Source organism: Fonsecaea pedrosoi (assembly GCF_000835455.1).
Source record: "Fonsecaea pedrosoi CBS 271.37 unplaced genomic scaffold supercont1.1, whole genome shotgun sequence".
NCBI classification, from domain to species: domain Eukaryota; kingdom Fungi; phylum Ascomycota; class Eurotiomycetes; order Chaetothyriales; family Herpotrichiellaceae; genus Fonsecaea; species Fonsecaea pedrosoi.
This window is the reverse complement of record NW_013550615.1, coordinates 5,348,559-5,373,106: the sequence shown is the minus strand read 5'-3', so window position 1 is coordinate 5,373,106 and position 24,548 is coordinate 5,348,559. Positions and strand designations below refer to the sequence as shown.

At 49.6% G+C, this 24,548-nt stretch overlaps 10 protein-coding genes across 10 annotated transcripts; 7 read left to right on the top strand and 3 right to left on the bottom strand.

The window, feature by feature from the left end:
- Positions 1-540: 540 nt before the first annotated feature.
- Z517_01972 (uncharacterized protein) lies at positions 541-1,296 on the top strand (the record flags this gene model as incomplete). The annotated part of the gene is made up of 1 exon (XM_013434928.1): positions 541-1,296. The coding sequence occupies one exon, from the start codon at positions 541-543 to the stop codon at positions 1,294-1,296; it is 756 nt and encodes a 251-aa protein (XP_013290382.1).
- A 3,404-nt stretch (positions 1,297-4,700) lies between these two features.
- Z517_01971 (uncharacterized protein) lies at positions 4,701-6,018 on the bottom strand (the record flags this gene model as incomplete). Its single annotated transcript, XM_013434927.1, has 5 exons — positions 4,701-4,814; positions 4,889-5,274; positions 5,322-5,514; positions 5,570-5,856; positions 5,913-6,018. The coding sequence occupies 5 exons, from the start codon at positions 6,016-6,018 to the stop codon at positions 4,701-4,703; spliced, it is 1,086 nt and encodes a 361-aa protein (XP_013290381.1).
- Positions 6,019-6,961: 943 nt separating this feature from the next.
- Positions 6,962-8,932, top strand: Z517_01970 (uncharacterized protein; the record flags this gene model as incomplete). The annotated part of the gene is made up of 1 exon (XM_013434926.1): positions 6,962-8,932. One exon carries the CDS (start codon positions 6,962-6,964, stop codon positions 8,930-8,932), a length of 1,971 nt encoding a protein of 656 aa, XP_013290380.1.
- A 1,018-nt stretch (positions 8,933-9,950) lies between these two features.
- On the bottom strand, positions 9,951-11,123 carry Z517_01969 (uncharacterized protein; the record flags this gene model as incomplete). The annotated part of the gene is made up of 4 exons (XM_013434925.1): positions 9,951-10,005; positions 10,052-10,249; positions 10,299-10,746; positions 10,805-11,123. 4 exons carry the CDS (start codon positions 11,121-11,123, stop codon positions 9,951-9,953), a joined length of 1,020 nt encoding a protein of 339 aa, XP_013290379.1.
- A 1,918-nt stretch (positions 11,124-13,041) lies between these two features.
- Z517_01968 (uncharacterized protein) lies at positions 13,042-13,993 on the top strand (the record flags this gene model as incomplete). The annotated part of the gene is made up of 2 exons (XM_013434924.1): positions 13,042-13,213; positions 13,263-13,993. 2 exons carry the CDS (start codon positions 13,042-13,044, stop codon positions 13,991-13,993), a joined length of 903 nt encoding a protein of 300 aa, XP_013290378.1.
- A 1,007-nt stretch (positions 13,994-15,000) lies between these two features.
- On the top strand, positions 15,001-16,113 carry Z517_01967 (uncharacterized protein; the record flags this gene model as incomplete). The annotated part of the gene is made up of 1 exon (XM_013434923.1): positions 15,001-16,113. The coding sequence occupies one exon, from the start codon at positions 15,001-15,003 to the stop codon at positions 16,111-16,113; it is 1,113 nt and encodes a 370-aa protein (XP_013290377.1).
- Positions 16,114-16,325: 212 nt separating this feature from the next.
- On the bottom strand, positions 16,326-17,994 carry Z517_01966 (uncharacterized protein; the record flags this gene model as incomplete). The annotated part of the gene is made up of 3 exons (XM_013434922.1): positions 16,326-17,614; positions 17,663-17,764; positions 17,910-17,994. 3 exons carry the CDS (start codon positions 17,992-17,994, stop codon positions 16,326-16,328), a joined length of 1,476 nt encoding a protein of 491 aa, XP_013290376.1.
- A 907-nt stretch (positions 17,995-18,901) lies between these two features.
- On the top strand, positions 18,902-19,828 carry Z517_01965 (uncharacterized protein; the record flags this gene model as incomplete). Its single annotated transcript, XM_013434921.1, has 2 exons — positions 18,902-19,322; positions 19,383-19,828. The coding sequence occupies 2 exons, from the start codon at positions 18,902-18,904 to the stop codon at positions 19,826-19,828; spliced, it is 867 nt and encodes a 288-aa protein (XP_013290375.1).
- Positions 19,829-21,341: 1,513 nt separating this feature from the next.
- Z517_01964 (uncharacterized protein) lies at positions 21,342-23,046 on the top strand (the record flags this gene model as incomplete). The annotated part of the gene is made up of 3 exons (XM_013434920.1): positions 21,342-22,031; positions 22,082-22,876; positions 22,933-23,046. The coding sequence occupies 3 exons, from the start codon at positions 21,342-21,344 to the stop codon at positions 23,044-23,046; spliced, it is 1,599 nt and encodes a 532-aa protein (XP_013290374.1).
- Positions 23,047-23,701: 655 nt separating this feature from the next.
- Positions 23,702-24,516, top strand: Z517_01963 (uncharacterized protein; the record flags this gene model as incomplete). The annotated part of the gene is made up of 2 exons (XM_013434919.1): positions 23,702-24,145; positions 24,208-24,516. 2 exons carry the CDS (start codon positions 23,702-23,704, stop codon positions 24,514-24,516), a joined length of 753 nt encoding a protein of 250 aa, XP_013290373.1.
- Between the last annotated feature and the right edge of the window lie 32 nt (positions 24,517-24,548).

Sequence of the window (24,548 nt, the reverse complement as noted above, 5' to 3'; positions counted from 1 at the left end):
TGTCCTTCAGTTAACACTTCAGCAGAGTATTCGGCTATTCTGCCGAATCTGCCGTCGTATGATTTCCCGATCCGAAAGGGAAGAATCTAGCTCATTCTGCCGGGAACTGGTAGAAGTAAAGAATATAGTGCGGGTGACCGCTAAAGTAGGACTGGACGCTACCTCCTATCGAGGACCTCGTACACCGAATGACCATTGCGAAGGATACTGCCGCGTGAAATGTTCTGACTCGTCCGGGTAAGAGACCCGGGAGCTTGGGATACAAAGAGAGGTTCCGGTTTGTCATCCACTTTAGGCGTACAGCAGCATACCTTAATATATCCTTTTCTCCTTCCTTTCGATCGGTCCAATTTTGAGGAAAAGTTCAAGCGGCTCAGAGCACATCTTTGACGCCCGTTCCTAAGCCGTCTTGGTATCAGTCCAGGGGCGCTGGCTCATCCAAGGCTCAAGACACCTTGCAACGTCAACGAGACAGGTGTTTTAGAATTGGCGCCAAAGCCCATGCATTAAATCGAAAGCCCAAAAATCATAGTAAGAAAGATGGGGAGGCTAGACGGGACAGTGAGCATCATCACGGGCGGTGCCCGCGGAATGGGCGCGTCTCACGTTCGTGGATTCGTGGCCGAAGGAGGGAAAGTTGTCATTGGCGACGTCCTTGAAAATGAGGGCCAGACGCTGGCAGCTGAACTGGGAGATTCTGCGCGCTTCGCAAGGCTCGACGTCACTTCGGACGAATCGTGGAGGCATATCATCGCGCTGACCGAGCGGGATTTTGGTCCCGTTGACATTCTCATCAACAATGCCGGGGTCGTTCTGTGGAAACCCCTAGGGGCGACGAGCACCGAGGAATTCAAGAGAGTTGTTGACATTGACCTTGTCGGTCCGTTCATCGGCACCCGAGAAGTCGTCCCCTCAATCAAGAAGACTGGGAGAGGAGGCGTCATTATCAACGTCTCCTCGACAGCCGGCTTACAGGGTTTCGCCTACACATCATCCTACGTGGCGGCGAAGTGGGGTCTGCGTGGCCTCACAAAGGCCAATGCGCTTGAGCTCGCCCAGGACAATATTCGCGTCGTCTCGGTCCATCCTGGTGCGGTAGAGACGCCCATGACTAAGAAAGTCACCCCAGAATCCTATTCTCAACAGCCAATTCCTCGCATGGGCAAGACTGATGAGGTCACCTCTCTCATGGTGTACCTTGCGGCCAGCGCCACTTTTAGCACGGGTTCAGAATTTGTCATTGATGGAGGAGCTTTACTAGGACCGATAGTGAAGGTACCTCTAGAGTCAGAGTAGCAGAATGTAACTCCGTCATCTGGCGAATGAAGCGCACTAAAACTCCTGGAAGAGATGTGTCTACGAGATTATCGATTCAGAAGAAATCTAAGCTGCGAATTACCTAAAGGAGTCGATTATGTAGATAACTTGTGCATAGTGATGGCCCGCCGCGTAGGGATCAATTAGTACTATGCAAAGATTGAGAAGTGGTTAGACAAGGCAGTAGGAAAGTGAGGATGCTGGGCCAGCCGATTTCAGAACTGATGGCAATTGAGCAACGAGTTTTGGTTTATCTAACGTGACAGCTCCATTACTCCGTGTAATCTAGGCGACAACGCCGGGGTTGAGTTCCGTAGCCATCAATTTACACAGACTAGTTTACGAGTACAAGGACTGGTTCAAGGCTTCTTCTTCGCGCGTCGCACCGTTTACCCGGTTAACCCGGCGCCTGCTGGCTCTCCCCGGGTCTGTCCCGCCGCAGTGTCAAAGAGAAGGGCAAAGGTTTGCCGGACGAACAAGAAGTCAGGGCTGAAGTTTAGGAATGGGGTAAAGGCTGCAGTAGTGGATGATCTTTCTCTCAGCTATCTTTTCCCGCCATAAAGTGGCACGAACCGCCCACACCTCCCCTTCTGACTCAGACCTTTCCCAAGTGCAGTACCAGGTAGTCTATGACCGTAACTACGACCTCCGAGGGGATTTTGTCTAGTACTGTGATTGATAGACACTACTGAAGTCAAACCAAGGCTAGGGTATATAAAACCTAAGAATGCTTAGTCGCCTGGCGTGACTTAATATAGAGCATCTGGTGCTTTTGTCGACTCTGGGGTTCCCGTGGGGTTGGGGGTTCATGAACACTTAAATAACCTAACCTCTTATCATTTAGTATTCCACTATGGAATACTATGCTAAATAGGTATACATTAGTAATTTTTCCCGCGGCCCAGAGTATTCAGTAATGCTACTTTAGCCTAGGGAGCCTACAGCAGTGTCAAGGGTGCTTTATTAGAGATAGGTAGTACTTAGCGATAGATAGATTCTATAGTAATGAGTATCCCTTTACGTATAGTAGTAATAAGACTCGAAGCATAAGAACATAATGCTTCTTAGATCTAAGGAGTATACTTTTCTCCTTTGGGGTTAGGGCAAACTAAAGTAGCTTAGGCCTATCCAGCTTAGAGTTATCCTAAGTAGCCTTTCGAACCCCTTTACTTGAGGTAGCGTAGGAGGATACTTCTCCTCTATAAGTAGTATACCCCTTTCATATGATTTACTTTAGCTTCCTACTCTATTTATGATAACTTCATTCTTAAGACTCTAGAAGGTTCTAGAGGGTACATTAGTAGGAGATAAAGGTCTAAATAAAGTAAAAAGTAAATTAAGAGAAGGGAAGGGGACCCTAACTCTACCCTCTAGTCACAGTATCTAGGCTCTTATTTACTAACGATCTAGCTCATGCCGCTCATCAAGCTCAGTCATCCAATCACTAAGCCCCTTAACTCGATCATCCATTCACTGAAGGGCCGCTCTCTAATGTGTCGAGGCGCTTCTCAAAGTGGGTTTGGAGAGCGTAGATGTTGTCGTGGATGACTTCGCACTCGTTATACAGATTTTTGAAGATAGCGATGTAGTCGTCTTAGACCTTAGAGTCAAGCTCTTCAAGGAACGGTTTCAGCGTCTGGATGTCAGAGCTGCTTCCTATATGGCTCGACGGAGTTAAGCTTCCTCAGTCATAGTTCCTTATATTGCATGAGCTAGGTCGAGAGTACGCAAGGTATGAATAGTCCGGTGACTTCAGAATAGTCTAGTGAAGTAGATATCTTGAAATTAGCTATACGAGAGTGTAACTATAAAAGGGTAATGAGCGTAGCTATATACTTATGAGGTCTGTCCCGAATAGGTAACTGAGGATGGTATGTTAATATGTTAATATGTCCTATATCGATATATCGACATATCGTATCTTTCCCTTTCCGGTAGTTACGTACAGCACGTGACTTCGCCTTATCTTTGTTAGGCTGCTGCACCCGGGCGAACTTGCCCTGAGACGCCCCGCGTCCCAGGTCGCATAAGGGTCACTTCTAACACTGGACCATTAACAGGACCGTCAACATGAGTGGAAGTGATTCTCTTAAGGATGTATCGACCAAGAGGTAATGATACGAGGACGTGGCTGAAAATTAAGGGCGCAGGCAGCAGTTGCGCCAAGGGTTCTTGATAACGGAAATGGAAAGTAGGATGAAGGAACCTTAGTCATTGTGTCACATTGAGAAGCACAAGAATTGCCAACCGATTGAGATCTGGCATAGATTAATACAGTAGTACCTTGAAGAATGTGTTGTGGCTGATATTATACTCGGAACTTATGACTAGCCTTGGTTAAAAGAAGTCATCATGGAGATTTTTAAGGAGTAACCCCAGAGGGTTTAGCGAGGTACAAAGGGCCCCAGTCGTGTACCTTGGTGACAAACTTGCGGAGCCTAGTCTTACTACTAACTGCTCTTCCGCTACCTTACTTCAGACAAAGACTTTGCGGTTCCGCGCCTCATTTTATTCGTGAATGTAATTCATACAGGTAGCTAAGTCACGGCGATGTCTATACAGGAGGGTTGTATCTGATGATACTGAGAAAGTTATGTAATAAAGTATTTACTTCCGTACTATCTTGACATGATTTAGCATTACAAACGCCCTCTGGTTTGTAGTATACTACCATACTTGTGGGAAGTAATCGTGAATCAACCCATGACATATCGATATGTTTCAAACTGACGCCAGTCTTGAGCTACCTCGATCATTCTCACTCATTTCTTGCATTGCCATCCAGTAAATTTATGAGCGCAGCTGCATGTCTTCACACAAGGATGACTGTGACGTACCATCGCTGATGTTGAGCTAGTATGGAGATACCATGACAAGTTGTAGCTGATACCAGTGACTATACACTCACAGTCAAGATGTTATGTCTACACTTTAGACATAACATCAACCACTTCCTGTACTCTCACTCACCATAGCCGAACTCCCCGCCGTGGTAACGCTCTGGAAGACTCCTCATTTGTGAGTGGATTACCTATATTGGAAAAGTACATGATGGCGCTCTAAGAAGGTGTCTACTGGATTCCCATAATGCCTTGGTAACCTCATAATCAGCTATCTACTGACGAATTGTTCCCATCTGTCAACATTCTACTCGCAGTTTTCATGAACGAACTGCCTTTCCACTCTGATTGAGACTCCAGAGCATAGTGTCTGGGAATCGAAATTTTCATGAACAAGCCTGTTACGTCTCATCGTACATATGCTTCCTCGACCTAGTCTGGCACCTGTCGTCGACTTTGTACATGTGTTTGAATCCTTTCGCATTGACGCTACTTCTTACTTCGAAGCCCTATGCTCTCAGGAGTCTCATTCTACTGAGTCTTTTAGTAGTTGAAGTCAACAACGCAGCGTCCTGCAACCTTCCCACTCTTCAATTTCTCGACCGCTTCCGGAAGTCTGTCAATAGAAAATCTTTCGTAGATTGGTTTGAGGAGCCCCTGGGAGATGTTGTCAGTTACTTAGCATATACAAGGACTTCTGCCTCTGCACTTCAGCGGATGTAGCTACCCACCCGTTTGGCGAAGTCCAGAGCGCAATTGGTATCGTTCATAGATCCCACCATTGTCCCCTTGATCTCGAAGTTCCTAGCTGCGAAGAAAAAGGGGTCCGCGCCGAGTGTCACTGTATTCGCTGGTGGCAGCCCAATGCACATTACTTTGGCACCAACGCGCGTGCCGACCAGGCTGATCGAGGTTGGATATGCTTGAGGCGCTGTGACAAATACTGCATGTGGACCGATACCATCGGCAATGCGGACAACGTCTGCGACAATGTCGGTTGAGGTTCGAAAGTTAATGAATGCTTCAGCACCCATTTCCAAGCTCAAGGCTCGTTTCTCAGCTCCGGAGTCGATCACAATTGGTCGAAGACCCATGGCTTTGGCAAGTTGCACCCCTGCTCCTTTCAGTTATCAAGGGCGTTGAGCATGCGCCGTTCGATTTTACCTTGGATACCAACTCCTCCTCCACCTCCAGGGAAGCATGCCCAATTTCCCGCCTTCAGCTCGGCTTCGACTAGAGATCGATAGATGGTGGAGGCCGAGCACATGACTGGTCCTGCGATGTAGTCATCGACACCATCCGGGATGCGGGTTGTATATTTAGCTGGAGAGACAATGTATTGTTGGTAGGTACCAGTCTGGTTATTTCTCGTCTCAGAGCCGTTTATTATGACTTCGAGCAGCTTCGCTTACCTTGGCAAGGCCGGTATAGATTGCTTTGGCGCAATAGTTTTCCTTTCCAGAATAACAAAGATCACAATTGCCACAGACATCCCAAAGCGGCTTCACACCACCACGATCACCAACCTTCCACCCTTTGACGTTTTCTCCGAGTTTGACAACCACTCCTGCACCTTCGTGTCCAGGAGAACGCACCCCAAACTCGGACATTTTAGGCATAGACCAGTCATGCATAGCATAGTGCAGGTCAGTGAAGCATAGCCCCGTAACATTCAGCCTCAAGAGGAGCTCGTCAGGACCTATACAGAGTTAGATGGTCATCCTCGCGTGGAGACATCCAGTTGTTTTGGCTTACCTGGTTCTGGTACAGGGACCAGTTCTACTTTGATTTGGAAATCTGGACCTTCGTTGACGACTACCCCTGCCTTGCACACCTTGGGGATATCAAACTCGGTACTCATCCTTGATATTGAAGGGACACCTCAGAGTTGGTGAGGACTTGAAAATGGGCTGAATGCTCTTCTTTTCAGATTGCACCTTCTATTTTCCTAGAGTCTCAAAATGACTTCTGTGGTTGTAACTTCTGTGACAGCGGCCTGTACTATATTTAAAGGAAGGTGTTGAGACTAATGATAGTACATTGTGACGCATTTCTGCTCCAAGCTCGGGGTGTTAGTTCATCGTAACTATCCTGTCATATGGTGCGGCACTGTATCACCTGATTGATCTTGCTGTGGTTGTCGTGGCATCCTTTCTCAGCCGAACTTCCCATCATGGGATTTTTCCTGCGGTAGCGGGTTCTCATGAGCTGAGTTGAAGGCGGGTCCTCTATTTGGTGCTGTCTGGACCAGGACGTCAGATTTCTTATCGCCGTCATCCCGTTCACGCCTTTGGGGCAAATGGAATGCCCAATGATGGCAACCCAAGGGCTGTTGGTGTCCTTCAGAATGCAGGTGGAGAGTATAGATTCATTTCTCATTAGTCATGGTCATGGTACCAGTGGCATTTCACCATGAGTACCGCGTATTGAATACACTTTGTGGAGACTGACTACACAAGCTGTATTTATGAAGTGGAGAGCTGCCATTGATCCACTTCCAGGTGGGGATTCTATTCCTGATGTAGTAATTTGTCAACCTCGACCGATTGGCCAAACGTCCACTACAAGATCCATAATACTCGAACGACGGCACAGTGGTCATGATCAATGCATTTCTCACCACCGAGGTTCATCGGACGATATGTGTATATAGTATGCTCAGAGTATCATCTCATGAGAACCGAGCCTCTCCCTCATCCCGTAGTTGTTACGGAACTGGTTTCTGCAAGCAGCAAGTGTCTTCCCAAGATTTGTGGTCCTTGTCAAATCTTCCTGTTTATTCGACCTCAGATTCAAACCGCAATATGGGCGAGCGTACCCCTCCAATTTCACCGAGCCAACTCTCGGGTGAGCAAGATGCACTTTACAAAGACATCAGATCTGTGATTTCGTCCCATCTTCCTGGGTTTCAAACTGAGACAGAGCAAGGAGCGTTGATCGGTCCCTGGAGCGTCTGGCTGCAAGAACCTGGTCTTGGAGCCGTCGTGTGGAATCTGGTCAAGATGATCACAACCAACGCCAAACTCCCCGAGAGTGTTCGTCAAGTTGCGATCCTAAAAGTAGGGTCCCATTTCAAAGCTGCATACGAGTTGTATGCCCATTCTGGCGTCTCTAGTAGCCTCGGTATTGAAAAGGATCAAGTCGAATCACTTGCCTCGGGCAATCGACCTGCAGATCTCGGAGCTCCTGAAGCGGTAGCATATGATGTAGCTTCATCACTTCTGGCTGGCGGTGTCCTTCCGGACGACATCTACTCCATGGCGGTCAAGATCCTCGGTCAACAAGGAACTTTCGAACTTGTCCACCTCATTGGAGTCTACTGCCTTGTCTCTATGACACTGAATGGCTATGACGTGAGAACTCCGGTGCCGGTTTCAGTGCAGGGAAGCCCGAAACCAAGTCGAGAGAGCGAATACAGGTCTATCAATGCCGTGACAGGAGAATTGGAGAAGGTCTTCCCGGAAACCACTGATGAAGAAGTTCGGGTAGCACTAGACAAGGCCCACTATGTCTATGAAACCGACTGGCGCCATCGCTCTGCGGGAGAGAGGGCTAAAATCATTGGGAGAGCTGCTCAGATTCTTCGACAAAAGGCTGAAGAGTATTCCCGGCTGATCACATATGAGATGGGCAAGCTTATCGACCAGTCACGATACGAAGTGAATCTCACAATTGACATCCTGGAGTATTATGCCACTCATGGGGAGACATTCCTCAAACCAAAGCCTATTGATGAAGCGCCAGGTGCAGTCATGGTTACTGAGCCCATTGGGGTCCTCCTAGCTGTTGAACCATGGAACTTCCCGTACTACCAGCTAGTGCGTGTCGCTGCACCGCAGCTCGTGGCTGGAAATGTGCTGATTGTCAAGCATGCACCCAGCGTGCCTCAGTGTGCCCTTGCATTCGCTCGTCTTTTTGCGGAAGCCGGAGCTCCTGAAGGAGTTTACACCAACCTCTTCTGTACTATCCCTCAGGTCAATTCTCTCATCGATGATTTCCGCATCAGAGGAGTTACATTGACAGGCAGTGAGAGAGCTGGTGCGTCAGTTGCTGAGCGAGCAGGTCGCAATTTGAAAAAGGTCGTTCTGGAGCTCGGAGGAAGCGACCCTCTGATAGTACTACCAGATGCCGACCTCGAAAGTACTATTAAACAAGGTGTGGCTGGACGTATGATCTGTATGGGTCAGGCATGTGTTTCGTCCAAACGATTCATTGTTGTCGGGCGTGATCGTGGTAAAGTATTCCTCGAAGGCATGGTTAAGCGATTCGAGGAGCTTGAGGCTGGTGATCCAGCGGATAGCGATACTTCTTTGGGACCCCTTTTTGCAGAACGAGCTCTCCGAGGTCTATTGGCCCAGATTGAAAAGGCCAAGGCCCATGGAGCTCGAATTGCCACAGGAGGGAAGAGGATCAATCGCACTGGGTATTACCTTGAACCAACAATCATCACTGATATCTCCCCCAGCAATCCATTGTTTCAGGAGGAAACATTTGGTCCTGTGGCATCATTCTATGTGACTGATACTGAAGAGGAGGCAATCAAGCTCGCCAACTCTACAAAATTCGGACTCGGCGCCAGTGTGTTCGGTGAGACCAAACATGCTCAGGAAGTCGCCTCCAAGATCGAGTCAGGCATGGTGTTTGTCAATTCCTGTGCATATACAGGTCCTGAGGTCCCATTTGGAGGAATTAAGAACTCTGGGTTCGGGCGAGAGCTTTCAGAATTGGGCATTGGTGAGTTTGTCAATCGCAAGCTCATTCGGACCGCCCTTTGAAGATTCTGCTCAGAGGTGCCTCGTCTGGAGCACAACGAGAAACTAGTTTCATGTTTCATGATTCCCTTACGCATTGTTTGAATGCCAGTCACGATGTAGACTAGTAGATCATCAGAATCTTTGAAAGAGACTCATCCAAAACTGTTTGGAAGATGCAGAGACTCATCATCACATACATGTTCTTGGTATCATTTGTTTCTGTGACCAGTTGCTAGTCTGAGGCAAGATATCCCGTTGTCGAAAACCATCTCCATAGGAATCATGCACCTGGCTGGCAGCATGCTGATCTTGCTTCTATGCCTGACGATCTTCCGGACTGCGGCCATGGAGGTTATATCGGAGTAGAAGCCAAATCCACGACTGAACCTTTCCACTAGAATCAGGGGCGAATTTGCCAATCTATTCTCAGACGTGAAGTAGTCATTAGACAGCCACATATCATTAGAAAGGTTAATAATACTTCTTCAGCGTAGAACGGGGATTGAAAGCTTGGGAACACAGTACTTCCGGTGCAACAGAGTCGGACTGTAGGCAGATGCGTCCAAATCTGTGATCTCTGCCACGCGCAGATAGATTCCTGCGCACAGCAGCAAGTTGATCGAAAAAGACATTTCGAAAGGCCATATCAGTTACTTTGGTTGAAGATCTCGCTCCCACTCTATCAGTGAATGGTTGGTTGCAATGAATCTCTTCAGAATTGTTTTCAAGTGATCCCAGTGGCACATCTCCGGATATCTGTGTTTCATTTTCTCAACGAGATCAACTCCCCTGGGTTCCAGAACTGCAACGTTCTTCCATGTCTCCATTACAAGCATTGATGTGAAGAATAGAAGTTCCCGTTCGGCGACGGTATAGGGGCCATATGATAGTAATAGAGTTGTAGCTTCTTCTCGACAGCACCGGAAAAACGATGAAGTCTGGCACAAAGGCTTGTAGTACATGGTTGCCATCGACATATAGTACGCCAAGCAGAAACATCGTTCAAGTGGCGCGACAGATGTGTCCAGCCGCTGCAGAATCAGTCGAATTCGATTGATTTCAGTATCAAGGCTCCGCCGCGACGATTGAAGTGGCTGGTTCTTCATGAGACTGGTTATCCACGATGCTGTCCACACTAACGACTTTGCAAGTTCGATAGAAAGACCTCGACCTTCTGAAGCGATGGCTCGAAACCCTTCTGGAAGCACGGCGATAACTTCGGATATACCTAGAGGAAATGGGGTGGACGAATAATGCAGTTCAAGTGTTTCGGAGGACATCGTGTGCCATGCACCGAATGGCATTGGTTCGCCCATCAGGTCAAGTAGCAGATCATGTCTGACAAGTTAGACGGTGTCCCCGGCTAGCGGCCTGAACGCGGACTTACTTATCTTTGACAACCTTGAGGTATTGGTTCGATTGGTGCCGGACATCTTTGCCTTGTAGGACTGCTTCAAGTCCCTTTCGATGTATCGTGAGTGCTTTGATGTCACCCATCAATGCCTGGTACAAGATTAGAGAGCTTTCACGACTATGTATCGAAAGGCACACATCGGTCTGCAAGAGACATATCACCATGAGCACCACATCATCCCGCACATTCTCATGATTCATTCTTTGTCTGAGTCTCGAGATCGCTTGTAGGCGGTAATACCGAGCGCTATCAAGCAAGTATTGGCTGGGAAACTGCGTCCAAAACCATGTGAGACTCATGGATATAATTGCAGGATAAACCTCCTTAACATCGATATTTGCTAGAACCCCTGCTGCATGGGGCGTGGCGCCATCTAGCATCACTTCCACTGGACAGGTGAATAGTGGATAGACTTGTAGAACTGGTAACTCATTATCAGTCCGATAGCCTTGAGTCCTCAATGGAATTGTCGAACTTACACTGGAACAAATGAATGCTGCTCGATATCTGACCAGGGATCTTGTGGGGAATTCCGGCGACAAATTCATTGTGGGCATCTCTTGACTGAATAGCTCGTGAGCTTCCTGACCGGATCTCCTTCATCTGCCGTGATGTATTTGTCCAAAAAGCTGAGTTGTGGAGAGGGATTTGTCGCTCGATTGTCAGTGGTTGTGTCTTCCTGCGCCATAGTCGAGACACATGCGACGAGACCAAGTGGCGAGCCCTCGTACTCTTCATCTCATCGGGAGTTCCAAATGTAACGAAGTTGAACTGTTTCGCTTTCCCCTTTTGACCCATAGTGTTGTGGATTGCGAGGATGTTGACTGTCTAAGTCACCGAAAGATAGTTTCTGCTGGTGCTTTAGCTGGCCTGAAATCTCGGCTGGTATATCTGATCTCCTTAGAGCATGTGCGGAGTACTTGCCTGTCGTATGCCTGTACATAGTAGGAGTCGAAGACTGTTCTCGTTCTCTTATATTGCAACAGTACTTTGGTGTGAAGCAGGTAATGCTAATCATATATTGTCACGAGAATAACCCAACGAAGGGATATGCAACGATTCAAAAGGGCCTCAAGAGGGACCCGCCGCTGCTTGCACGTTAGCCCAGTGCGTACAGAGTACAAAGCACTCCATTCTATTACAAGCGCAGTACTAGCGCGACTGTGTCATTACAAGAGAGAAAAAGTCGTTACCGTACTCTGTCCCTTGTGCTTCAGGCCATTTCCTGATCCGCCCGCAAAGTCTCCTGCCGCCAACGACGGTAGTATCATCTCTGTGATTTAGGAGATGCTGTCCCTTCAGCACTCAGGAAGTGTGCCCGAATACATTAGTCCCCACGTCACATCAGCAGCACATTGGATGAGACCGAAAACTAGGAGCATGTTCATCATACCTTGCGTTGTACTGGGCTCTCGCAGAAAGTAGAGTTGGCTGATTGAGTGCACGCAGCTTGAGCGAAATCCTGACAAACCATTGTTCTCCCGGCAGAGCAAATACACTCGAATGAGACGCGAAGGCCTGGACAAATCCTTGCACAGAGGAAAGACGGCATGGAGCGGCGCCCGTAGGATAATGTGAGCGATTACCTGAACCCCCGGGCGGACCAATGATGCTGCCACTTATCCATGATGCTTGAACACTTCAACAGGTCTTAGTGAAGATCAATTCGTGCTGGCAATGCCACGATAAACACCGTTCTGGCCGGTCTCGGTTCCCTTAGCAAGCACCCCCTGCATGTCAGTTTCTTTCTTTATATTCATCCTAAGAGCACTTTCGCGGGATATAGCGGTGCCAGTGACCGGAGTTTGGGACAGCACCTTCTGACTGATGCAGGTTTTTGGGATAGAGGATCATGGGTGTTAGTTTTCAGGATCTCGATAATATTTCTTGCTTCCAGTATTGCATGTTTCCGGAGGAGATCGAGCTTAGCTTCCGACTTGAAGACCTGGAGGTTCCTGAATTTAATTTAACGCTGCCTCCCCAAAGCCTCGTCAGCAGAACAGCTATCCACAGAATGTCATCAATGTCAGATTGTAGGGGCTGTCACAGTCATTGTCCGAACTTTGGCACCTCCGCCACGCGCCTCCCTCGTCGATAGAAATTGAATGCAGCAGACTATCTCTTGAAAAATAAATCACTGCAACAATTTGGCGGCTGGAATGTCTGGGCATATCACCTCCAGCAACGGAGCAATGTTGGAGTACGGAGCACGGAGCGTGTGCCTTTGAATGATATACTCCCCGCCGTTTGGCACGCTGATTCTCAAGCTAGCCATAACTAGATTAGGCATTCAACCATTGTCTAGAGCGGCGGATATTCTTTGGCTCCTTTAGGCATTCAGCCTGGCTGCGGAGGCTTCGCTGTGGGTGCGCTACAATGAAAAGCAGTAGCACCAACGTTTCCAGTTTCACCTGTTCCATCATCGAGCGGGGGTTTCCAAATATATAGCCCAACCTCAACTTCGAGCCATGGACTCCTACGGCTCGAAGCCAAGAAGGATTCGTCACCGCCGCAACAACTGCGATTCGGAACATACGCACGGACAGTGTCCGCATTGGCGATGACGTCCACCATCTCACCACGAACGCTTTAAAGTGATGGCAAGGACGCTGAGTATCGCAGCCATGGACAACTACTTCCACAAACCCATCCTGCAGCAGGGTCTTGCAACAGAGTCGAATCTCCTGACAACAGTCGCCTCTGAACCTCGTTCAAGATGCGTTTCCACGGACTGCTCCCTATGCTCTTTGCCATCACACCTACTCTAGCCATTCCTCCCCCGGACTTTGGGTTTCCAGAAGCACCAAATGACACAGCCCTTGCGGTCACCTACCAGAACAATGGGAACACAATTCTTGTGACAGAAGCGGAACTGTTCGGGGTTGATAGTGAGTATTTGCTTGTCCTTTGTGCTATGGCAAAGCTGATCGGGCGCAGTCCCCTCCCAACAACCCACAGTGGCTCTTGAGACGTCCAAGTTCCAGTCTCTTTCCAGCTACAATGGATCTTACGTCCTTCTCATGGTTGATCCTGACGCAAGATATCCTCAAAATCCAACGTCCCGATTCATTTTGCACTGGCTGCAGACCGATATGACAGCGGCACCGCTGGCAGCTGATGGAACCAGCCAACTCATCAATTCGACCCAGCCGCGAGCACCCTACCGAAACCCATCTCCTCCGACGAACTCCTCTGCCCACCGCTACATCCTGTATACCTTCTTTCAGCATGAAAACTTCACGTTCCCACCTGCATTCGAGGGATATAACGCTACAAATAGGACCAATTTCAACTTGACACTATTTCTGGACGAGTCGAATTTGGGTCGAATACCGGCTGCTGCTATGTATTTCTTCGTCAGTAATCAGACTCAGGTTCCTCCAGATTTCACTGCTGCTGCAGGGGCCACATATCCTGGCGGAAATGGCGACATGATAACAGCTGGTCCGGGTCCAACCATTACACCTTCCTCGACGCCTGCCAGCGCTTCGGCCTCCACTTCCACAACAGGCTCCGGTAGCTCTGAATCGGGTGCCGGGTCCGAAACAGCTTCTGCCACAGGGTCTGTCGCCTCAGCGTCCCCCACAGGTGGTGCGGCTGTTCACCAAACAGCTACTCCCGGCATTCTTTTATTAGCATGCCTTATGGCTCTGTTGAGCATGACTTGAAAAGCGCACGCTACCATGACATCTAATGAAACCCCAAGCACATGGGGAATGGCTCTGGTGCCAGCCTTATCACGAAATTCTACTATCCCTAAACGTTGACCGATCCACGTATCTGCTATGTTTAGGACTGAATTACTATATGAATCGCTCTCTAAATTTCCACGTTCATTACCTATTCTAGTCACCACTCTGATTTCTTTAACCAAATTCTTTCAAGCTCCTGCTTTTATGATGACTTAACGCTCAGCCTGGCACCTTTGAACCTATCATTGGAACCAGGAAAGTGGGACACATCGTCATTAAGTCACCTCCCCTTCGATGCTCTACACCTCAGCTGAGCATAAAACGCAGTTGTAGCTTCAGCAGAAGCAAACTACTGGAATACAGTGGTGAGACTGCAGCTGCGAAACGACTTGTAAGGTCACTCACCTGGACCACGTCCAGAAAGTTGCTTGCAACTCCTGGCGCCCAGCAGTTCGTGGAATCAACCAATCACTACATCGTGGATGAGGAATTGTTGCCTCGTGCCCTCGTGCCGCCCACATTTGAGCTGCTAGTCCTTTCAAGTCTTAAGCGATACGAAGCTTCTGCCAATTGAGCTCCTTATCCTCGCCAGCAGCCATGTCAGCCTCAGTACAGGTTAGATCCCAACCAGCTTCTGCAGGCGTCCATGAACTATTCACGCGCATTCCGAGGTGATCCAGAATTACCCCTTGAAAGGCAACTCGCTCTTGGGGCCAAAGATATCCCTACCAATGGCCACCTTGACCGCTTTGCCCATCTGTGATATCGGCCGGTTCACAACATGGCTGTTACACAGGAACTCAGCTGCCAAATCAGCTGAAGCCCACTCTCAGGCACCCTCTGGAGGAGGATGTGGCTGGCGAATACGAATAACACTTCAGCTCACAAGACATTAGAAGACCGCAATCAAGTATATGAAGGCTCACACTGCCCAGGATTTCGGGATTCAATTATGACTATCACCCAGCAGTCTTGTGTTCATAATGGCTTCTGCGATTGAGGAACAGCATATCTTCACTGATGCCATAGCATTCCAACCCCAAGTAGTCCAGTCAAGCGTCCGAGGCTTAGTGACACCAACCGCCATTACTACTACAGCCAAACCGCTAACTCTCGATCAAGTGCACAAGGTCATTCGACTGTATGGCCCTATCCTCAATCTTCATCCAGAGGAGAAGTATTTCAATACGTCTGTCGAAGATTTCTTGAGCCACTGTACGCTCGTCGACAAAAAGACAAAGACACGATTGCCGTCACCAAAAATCGGCCAGCTCCCTCAGAAGGGTGACGACAACCAATTCTATCTCGAACTTTCAGCAGATGGCAAGAAAGGGGACTTTCCGATCGCGAAAGCATATGTGCGTGCTTTTTGGCAATCCGGCATGCCTTACACGGATTTGCAATTCTGGTTCTTCAACGCCTATAATGGACCGGGAACCCTTCATATTGACGGGCTCGTGATGGATAGCATCACAAGCTCGGGTGACATTAACGTCAGTCCTCTCGGTGAGCATGTGGGAGACTGGGAGATGTGCATGGTCCGCGTCGACAACTCGACGCTGAAGATCATCAGTATCTGGCTTTCCCAACATTCCAAGGGTCAATTCTTCACGGGAGACCAGCTTGACCGAGCTTTCAAATTCCAAGGAACTCAACCGATTATCTTCTCGTCCCGCAATGGCCATGCCAACTTTGCCCGTGCAGGGTCTAATCCGACCGAGTCCAAGAAGATTGGGGGTATACCAGCCGGGTTCGACTTCTTCGTTCGCAACGACACGGCCATCAGTGAGCTCAAGATGGACTGCTCCAAGAAGTATGACCTCGTTTCAGCCGACTGGCTGGGGGTGAAATCTCCCGCTTGGGTGACATACCCATTTCGCTGGGGACCAGAGGGAACCTCGACTCGTCTCAGCGCGGGGGCGGTGGCTGATATCGTCAAAGCGGCTGCCGGAGACGAGCTGTCAAAATTTCTCCCCGTTGCTGCCGGGACAGTTCTGGCTGGAGAGATTCTTCCGCATTTTGTGAAGGGTGACATCAATGGTCCTACTCCACCGAGTCGGCACGGGAGTTGGATGGGTATCTACCCTGTCTACTAGGTTTTCAGTGGGATTTCGTACTTTGACGCAAATGAGAAATGCATCAGAACCGTGCGCGCTTTACGTTTGTGAACGCTTCGTAGCATGACTCGCTCTTTTTTGGTGTAGAATCGTTTGTGTCTCTACCTGAACACTCTTGTCAACGGGGGATAGGCGACATCGTGATTGACAAGACCCATCCTACCAAGCCTTTGAGCCGCCTCATAAAGAGTTTACGGCTTCCAGCGGAATGCTGATTGTTGCCAGTCCAGATCCTGCAATTCTTTGATAGACAGCTCGCTGGCATCTGAGGTTTTTTGGGTAGACCGTTTGATGTTGTCGCGTTGCATCCATATCAGCAGCAGAACAGAGAGCACTAGACAGCTCGAGATGGCGGCGAGGTTCAGCCCATTTCCGATGGGATAATTGGGGCCATCGAAAGGAAGGTAGGACCACGTGGCAATCAATCCTCCGATATTCCCTAGCAAGACGTTGGTCCCAATCGCAGCAGACCTCGAGGTATCCGAGATGACATTCGCCGATATCAAAGCGTTGCTTAAGGCGCCAAACAAAAATGCAGAGCTTGCCACCAGGAAGGTTGCACCGTAGCGAGCATTTGCGTTCTGTGTGCCGAGGAATATGGCAAATCCGCAAATAGTGAATGGGAGAGCGACAATATAGTAAACAAGGTAGCGGCCAGTCTTCCAGCTCAGATATGGCAGGATGAGGACGAAGGACGCACCCACGATATAGGGCGGTACCGTGTGCAGCTGCTGTGATACCACGCTGTGGTGAGGATAGATGCTTTTGACAATAGTCGGTGCAAAGAAGGCCAGACCCTGGGCGGTGATATTCCCGAGGCCGAAGATGATTGCGGTCGTCAACGTCACAGGGCTGAGAATCCCCCTGAGCAGTTTGTCCTTGTTGAATCCGTCGAGCACTGATGTGCTTGACGGCCGCTCCGACTTCACTCGTGCTATAGCAAGGTCCTTTTCCTCAACTGTAAGCCATCTTGCCGTCTCAGGTCGATCAGTCAGCGTAAAGAAGGACAGTAGACCTAGACCGCAGGTAATGGTTCCCTCGAGGACAAAGATCATCCTCCAGGTCCGTAGTGAGCCCATGTGGTCGAGGGTCAAGATTGCCGATGCGAGTAGGCCTCCAAAGGCCCCCGCAAGAGGTGTCATTACGATGTACAACGAAAGGCGAAAGACAAGCTCCCTCCGCCGATACCACCTGGAAAGATAGTATGCGATTCCGGGAAGCATTCCAGCTTCACAGACCCCAAGCAGGAACCGGACAGAGGACACGCTCTTGATGTTGGTGCAGAAGCCAGTGAGGAGCGAGAAGACGCCAAACCCAAAAGTTGTCGTTGGAAGAAACCACCCCGGGCCAAAAAACTTGCATGCGAAGCTTGCGGGCATTTCGAAAACCACATAACCAACATAGAAAACCGTCAGCACTTTATTATAATCGTAGTCGTGCAGACCAAGGTCGTCCTCGAACCCGGCGAGTCTCGCGTTGCCTTATCGACGTTAATTTCGATGGTTCAAAGAGGGATTGCAGTGCTCACCAATATTGGCCCGGTCGATAAAGCAGAAAAGGTATAGAATGGCGACTGTAGGGACCACGTAAAAGTCAATCTTTGTCCTGAGTCTGGCTTCGGCCTCCGCGTCTAGGACAACCAACGGATTGCCATGTCTTCACAGGTCAGTCAACCTAATGTGCTCGGCCTGTAGATGGATATGCTTGCCTGTCTGTGGCTGTGTGGCCCTTTTCTGCTATCTCGTGCACAGTTCCGCGCCTCAAGTCTCTGTTACCATCGTCCTGACGGTCTTGGACCGGATAGAAGATATCGGATTGGACTTCAACCTCTGGTGCCTTTTCCACGTCGAAGGACGCCATGTTGAGTGCAGAATTGGAAGCGATGTACGAGGCGGTGCTTGGACTGACAGATCCATTGCTGGCAAGGAGGTTGGCAGCAATTTATGAGAAAGTCGGTTCCCAGCGAATTGATCGTGTCCCTGATACATTCCGGCACCGAGTGACACGTGTTTAGAAGTCAAGCCAAATGTACGTTGATGGCGTCGAGGTTTGACAGTATCGATGACAAAAGGACCTTGAGTAGCCGAAGTCGAGCGGTCAAGGTGCGTCGGAATTCGCGAGCTGAGCTGCAGCCGATGTCAAAGCTGCCCATTCACAACAAGTTGCTGTGTTCTTGACTGTCTCCGCATTCTGCTGGGTATCGACGCCAGCTGTCTAGTTACTGAGTAGTGGAACAGGTTTGACCGCCCGAGGCATGGCTTGACCCTTTGTTTTAGGTCAACGGTCAACCTTCCACCACGGCCGATTAGCGACGCGACCCGCTTCGCCTCCAGAAACAGACATCCGACAATGTCTTTCTGGGAATAGCAAGTGCCTCGCATCCTTTGGAACAAACTATCTGGCTCAATATAGTAGGGATATTCCTGACTTTACGTCAAGTTGAAGGCTTCTCCGACAGAAGCGGCTCAGCCGCAGCCCGTGCCAGCGAAAATGCATTCAATCATAGCTTAACACGATGCGAAGGGATCAACAAGTTCTGAAATGGCTACCTGACCATTGAGTCAAGCGAAATCTGGACTCGGGGAAGGGGCTTTTTGTGTTCAGTCGATGGTGGAAAGATGCGTCCAGTAACTCACCATGCTGCTCGAGGAGGCCGACGTCGTCAAACATATATTGTCCAAGAACCCTTTGAGAGGAACAAAACGCCCATCTCCAACATTTACCAGATATTTCTCGCCCTAGGCCCCAGCAGATTCTCTCTTCAAACATGGTTGTCGGCAACGATGAATATTCCATCTGGAGAACAGCACCTGATGCCCTCCGATTGTGCTACCAGCACTTCCTCTGGCGCGAAGTCAACAAGAGCAACATCCATCCCTCGATCGACCTGAGTGACAAGCCGGATCTACGCATTGCTGAGCTTGCTGCTGGTCACTGTCTGTGGGCTATGCAGGTTGCAGAAGAATACCCTCATGCTCAGGTAGAGGCTTCAGACATCAGCTTGGGCCTCGCACCTCCACAGCCTGACCTACCGCCAAATCTATCGGTGACCAAATGGAGTTTCTTCGACCCGGTTCCTGAGCACTGGAAAGGCGCATTCGATCTTGTCCATATCAGACTTGTCATCCAGGTCTTCGGGGGGAACCAGGATCCTCGAGCCGTGTTGGAGAAGTTTGTGTCAATGCTGAGTATGGGTTTTTTTTTTCCACCTGAAGAATGTGTGAAATGTACTGAACAGACGATCTTAGAACCGGGAGGCTATCTCCAGTGGGACGAGTATGACTACTTTGACGCAGACAAGAACAATGTCTACTCGGCCAACGATCCCACCCGCATTCCCAACCCAGAGGTCACACACAACTCCTCGACCCAGCTTTGGAAGATCATGATGAACACATTCCAGTGGCCAACGGAGTACTTTGATCGGTTACCAAGATATTACGCCGATGCAGGATTGGAGAATGTGGTGGCTGACAGCAAACGGCCACCCCCTTCGATCTTCCGTGGCTTCTATGAACATTGGTATGCCCTGGTGGCGCAGTTGATTCCCGTGCTGGAAGCGAGGGATATGGAGGCAAGTCAAGACGCACGACAGCTTCTGGCCCAGATGAAGAAAGATGCCGTGGTCGATGGTGTTTACAGTGCACATATCACCAAGTTCATGGTCGGGAAAAAGCCTGAATCCAGTGGGTGAACTGAGGGAGAAGGCAGACTATTTGTCAATGACAAGAACTAATTGGAGTCATCGATGATGACAAGCTTCAGGCGAGACATGTATTTACCTCTTAGCGGCTGTCAACTTCAATGGATGGCCTAAATATCCCCTCCCCCCCCCCCCTCCGGTCAGTAAATGTGTTGCGTTCTCTCTCTTCTCTCCTCAAATGTCTGACAATTTTCCCTCAGAACAGTATCAAACTCACCGTGTAGTGTCGACGGAAGATTTGCTCAGCGTACAACGAGGGGATTATGGCAGGAATATCTCAGCTAATCTGCTCTTTACCATCGGGAGGGCCGTCACTGGCCCTCTACAATATCTGCTGATTTCTTCTCGCCCGCTGTCTCGTCTGGGTGTGTCTCCTCCGCCTACAGGAACAGCTGACATTACATGGTTTGGGAGGAAATGCAGACGCCTACCGTTCCTCGTGGCATTGACGCCTGCGACCCTTTCAGCCAAGCACATACTGTGGATAAACTTGATGGCCCGTGAGCACCTTACGATGAAATTCGCCACGTTTGCCATCGTCTCAGACTTCCTGTACGAAAGTATCAGTTCGCTGATTTTCACCACCGCATCCATCAATCCCATGTTCTCAGAATGGCCTTCAAGGCATAGAAGGGGAATCACTCCAAAGTATGCAAGACCGGCTTCTGGGCAATTATACTGCCAATGTCTTGTTTGGCTTCGGATATGGTCTTGCAACCGGAGGTCCGTGTACGCGTTGCAACGGCCGGAATGTATGTTTCAAACTTTGTCTTCAATGCCATGCAGGCCCTCGAGAAGTATTGCAAGAAGAGATACAAAGAACCATGGACACAGTATGCGCGTGAGGTGCCATGGCAGCTGTTACCCGGCATTTATTGAGACTCGTTCCCCCTCCCAAGGAACGAGGGTATCCTGCAATTCGTGTCGGCATACAGGACCTCACGTACTGTGGTAGAGACAGCAGTCTAGGATTGCAGAGACTTCGGCTATAGTCGTAGATTTGCGCAGGAGAAATGAAAATGGTTCCAAAGAAGAATAGGTTCCTGGTGAGCATTGCTCTATCCTTTTTTGAACAACAATCTCGATCGTTCTTTTTGCCGCCTACCTAAGCAACTTGCAAATGATCCGGGCTCTGCCCTGCTCCCCAGTTACTTTACTCACAGTGTCTTCGCTGAGACACGAAACGACGAGAGGCTGAGAGAAACGACGTAGCCGGTGGACTTCAAATCCACAGAAGGATATTTCATGGCAGAAGGTGGGTGTCTCGGGCCAAGTTCCGCCCTGCTCGATGGGCCAATTCCGAGGTGGAGACTTTTCCCCAGATCCCCGCAATCACCATGAATGGAATTGTCCCCAGTTTCACCCAAGGTGCTGGATTTGCCTCCAAGTTGTAGTATTGCATCTCAAGTGGCTTCCTTCAATAGCAACCGAGGGTGAATGCATGAGTTCATACCGACTGTCTAATTATCTTCTCGCGTCCTCGGAAGGACAGTTTGGGTGCACGATGATTCTCGACCAGGTTACTGATCGGCTCTCGCAACAAGTGTTATGGTACCTAGTTGGCGCACTTGGATGCCTTTGTGTCGTCCACTTCGCCGCCAATAGGTATGGCACAGGTATCAGCCACATCCCAGGACCAGCGCTTGCTTCCTTCACAGATCTGTGGAGGTGCTTTGTGGTCTGGGGCCGTCGACCCGAGCTCAAGCATATCCGGCTGCACGAGAAGTACGGCCCCTTGGTTCGGTTGGGCCCTCGAGTGGTGTCAGTGTCTGATCCAGCGGCTATTCCCATCATATATGCTCTGAATTCTGGCTTCATCAAATCTGGCTTCTATCCGGTCCAGCAAACAATAGCAAAAGGTCGCAGACTGTACACCATGTTCAGCACCACGGATGAGAAATTCCACGCTAAACTCAGAAGAGCGGTATCGAACGCGTATGCGATGAGTACCCTGGTTCAATTTGAACCCTTGGTTGATTCCACCACATTGGCATTTTTGGAACAGCTTGAGGAGAGGTTTGCAGACAAAACAGGTCCCCAAGGCATATGTGACTTCTCAAAATGGCTTCAGTTCTATGCATTCGATGTCATTGGTGAGCTCACATATTCCAAGCGGCTTGGGTTCGTGGATCGAGGTGTTGATATTGACGGTATCATCGGGAATCTGGAGTGGCTTCTCAACTACGCCGCCATAGTAGGTCCGTGCCTAAGTCAGAATGCAGAAATGTTAATCGTGGGTAACAGGTTGGACAAATCCCAATCTTGGATCGTGTATTTCTCAAGAACCCATTGCGATTGTTTGCAAGCCAAGTCGGACTCATAAGCTCAAACACCCCGGTGGCGACCTTTGCCAGGGACCGGATCGCCAGACGAGAAGGCGTTGAGCACGCCGAAGAAAAACCAGCAACCATATCTGGCAAAAAGGGAACAAGAAGAGACTTTTTGTCAAGGTTCACTGAAGCCCATCACAAGGATCCTGAGTTCATTACCCGGGAACGAGTTTTGGCGCTGACCGTCGCCAACATGTTTGCTGGTAGCGACACCACCGCAATCAGCTTGCGGGCAATCTTCTACTTCCTGTTAAGAAGCCCAGAAGACATGGATGGCTTGATGAAGGAGCTCTGGGCGCAACGGGAGAATGGGACATTCTCTGACCCCAACGACTTGGTCAACTGGAATGATGTGAGGGAATTGCCATATCTAAGTGCTGTGATCAAAGAAGCTCTCCGCTGCCACCCTGCTGCCGGACTTACGCTTGAACGAATCGTGCCTCGTCAAGGTGTCACCGTTTGTGGAAAATGGATTCCTGGTGGGACAATCGTCGGATGCAGTGCCTGGACTGTGCACAGAGACAGCCTGTTTGGACCGGACTCTGGAAAATTTCGCCCGAGGAGATGGCTCGAAGCATCGCCAGAGCAAAAAAGACAAATGGACAGTTCCCTTTTCACGTTTGGAGCAGGATCCCACACGTGTATTGGCAAGAACATCAGTTTTCTCGAAATGTACAAGCTTGTTCCAGCACTGCTAATGAGATTCGAGGTAAGGGAAACATCCTCCCTCTTTCTGACGGCCCCAGAGTTAACAGCTCTTTGCAGATTGAGTTCGCAGATCCCACAAAGCCGTGGAAAGTGCACAACGCATGGTTCGTCAAGCAGTCCGAGTTCAAGGTGTGCCTCCGACGACGGAGAAAGGGGCAGAATCCCATCTAAGAGTCAGGGAAGTTGCCGGAATATAGCTGTTGTCGCTCTGGCAAATGATGCTCTGTGTTTTTGGCTAGTTGGCCGTTCCCATTCGAGGACGGCCGCGCTAGGCATGCAGCCGGCGGTTGGAATCTTGGTAGAAAGCGATCGGCTGGAGTGGGACTAGCCGGGGCTCTTGTATGGTGGGTTTTCGATCTCATTGGGCCATCGGCACAGACTTTCCTTGACAACAAGCCGAGGAAGAGTGTGCCGCGGCCGGAGTATCAACTCAGAGCTTCGGCGAAAAGTGCTGGAACAAAGCGGCGGGCGGTGACAGTAGTGTTGCTATTATCAACACCTTGGATTCTTGATTCGGTTCAACACGATTTGACTCGTCTGAAAAGATAAGAGCTGCGACAAAAGCATTTGTATAGGCTTCCGCACCCAGTCAACTCAACCCAGCGCAAGTTCCGCGCGGAGAGCAGCCTGAGCTCCTTCTGACGTAAACTCGACCCCTCCTTAGTCTCCAAATCCTTTATCCATCTTCAAACTCATCGTATTTCCCCCCCACGACAAACTCCCATCAACCTCAATGACAGGTCGACACAGACTCGCTGCTCTCTCCAAACAGCTCTCATCCGCCTCCCAATACCTCTTCGGCTCCTCCAAAAGAAACATCGCCAATATGTCGCACACACAGTCCGCAGCATGCTGCAACACTCCAGCTGTGGTCGGACATGGCTACAAAGAGAAGGGAAACTATATCACCGTCAATGGGATGAAGACATACGCGACTGGACCTTCGTCTGCCACTCAGGGGGTTGTGATTGTCTTCGACATTTTCGGGTTCTTTCCTCAGACATTGCAGGGTGCCGACCTGATCGCTTACGCCGATAAGGATCACCAATATCAGGTCTACATGCCAGATTTCTTTGACGGCGAACCCGCCGACATTTCCTGGTACCCACCAGACACAGAAGAGAAGGGCAAGAAACTGGGCGAGTTTTTCCAGACCGCTGCTGCCCCTCCCAAGACAGTCGCGCGGCTCAACAAAGTGATGGAGGAGTTGCAGGCGAAGAACCCTGGTGTCAAAAGTTGGGGCGTCCTTGGATACTGCTGGGGCGGCAAGGTCAGTAGTACCATCTTTCTATCTGTCTGCCTCTTATTGCACTGTTACTAACAAACCACCAGATCGTCAACCTCGTATCTGGATCTAATACAGTTTTCAAGGCCGCTGTAGCTTGCCATCCGGCCATGGTCGACCCGAACGACGCACCGAACGTCGCTATTCCCATGCTTATGATTCCGTCCAAGGACGAAGATCAAGAGGCCGTGGACAAATACGAGGCCAATCTCAAGGTACCCCACCAGGTGGAATGGTTCAAGGATCATATTCACGGGTTCATGGCCGCGAGAAGTGACCTCTCGGATGAGGATGTGAAAGCAGCCTACGCAAAGGCTTACCGGATCGTGTTGGATTTCCTTCACAAACATCTTTGAAGTGTGAGATAATCGAGTGGTATTGTACGTAG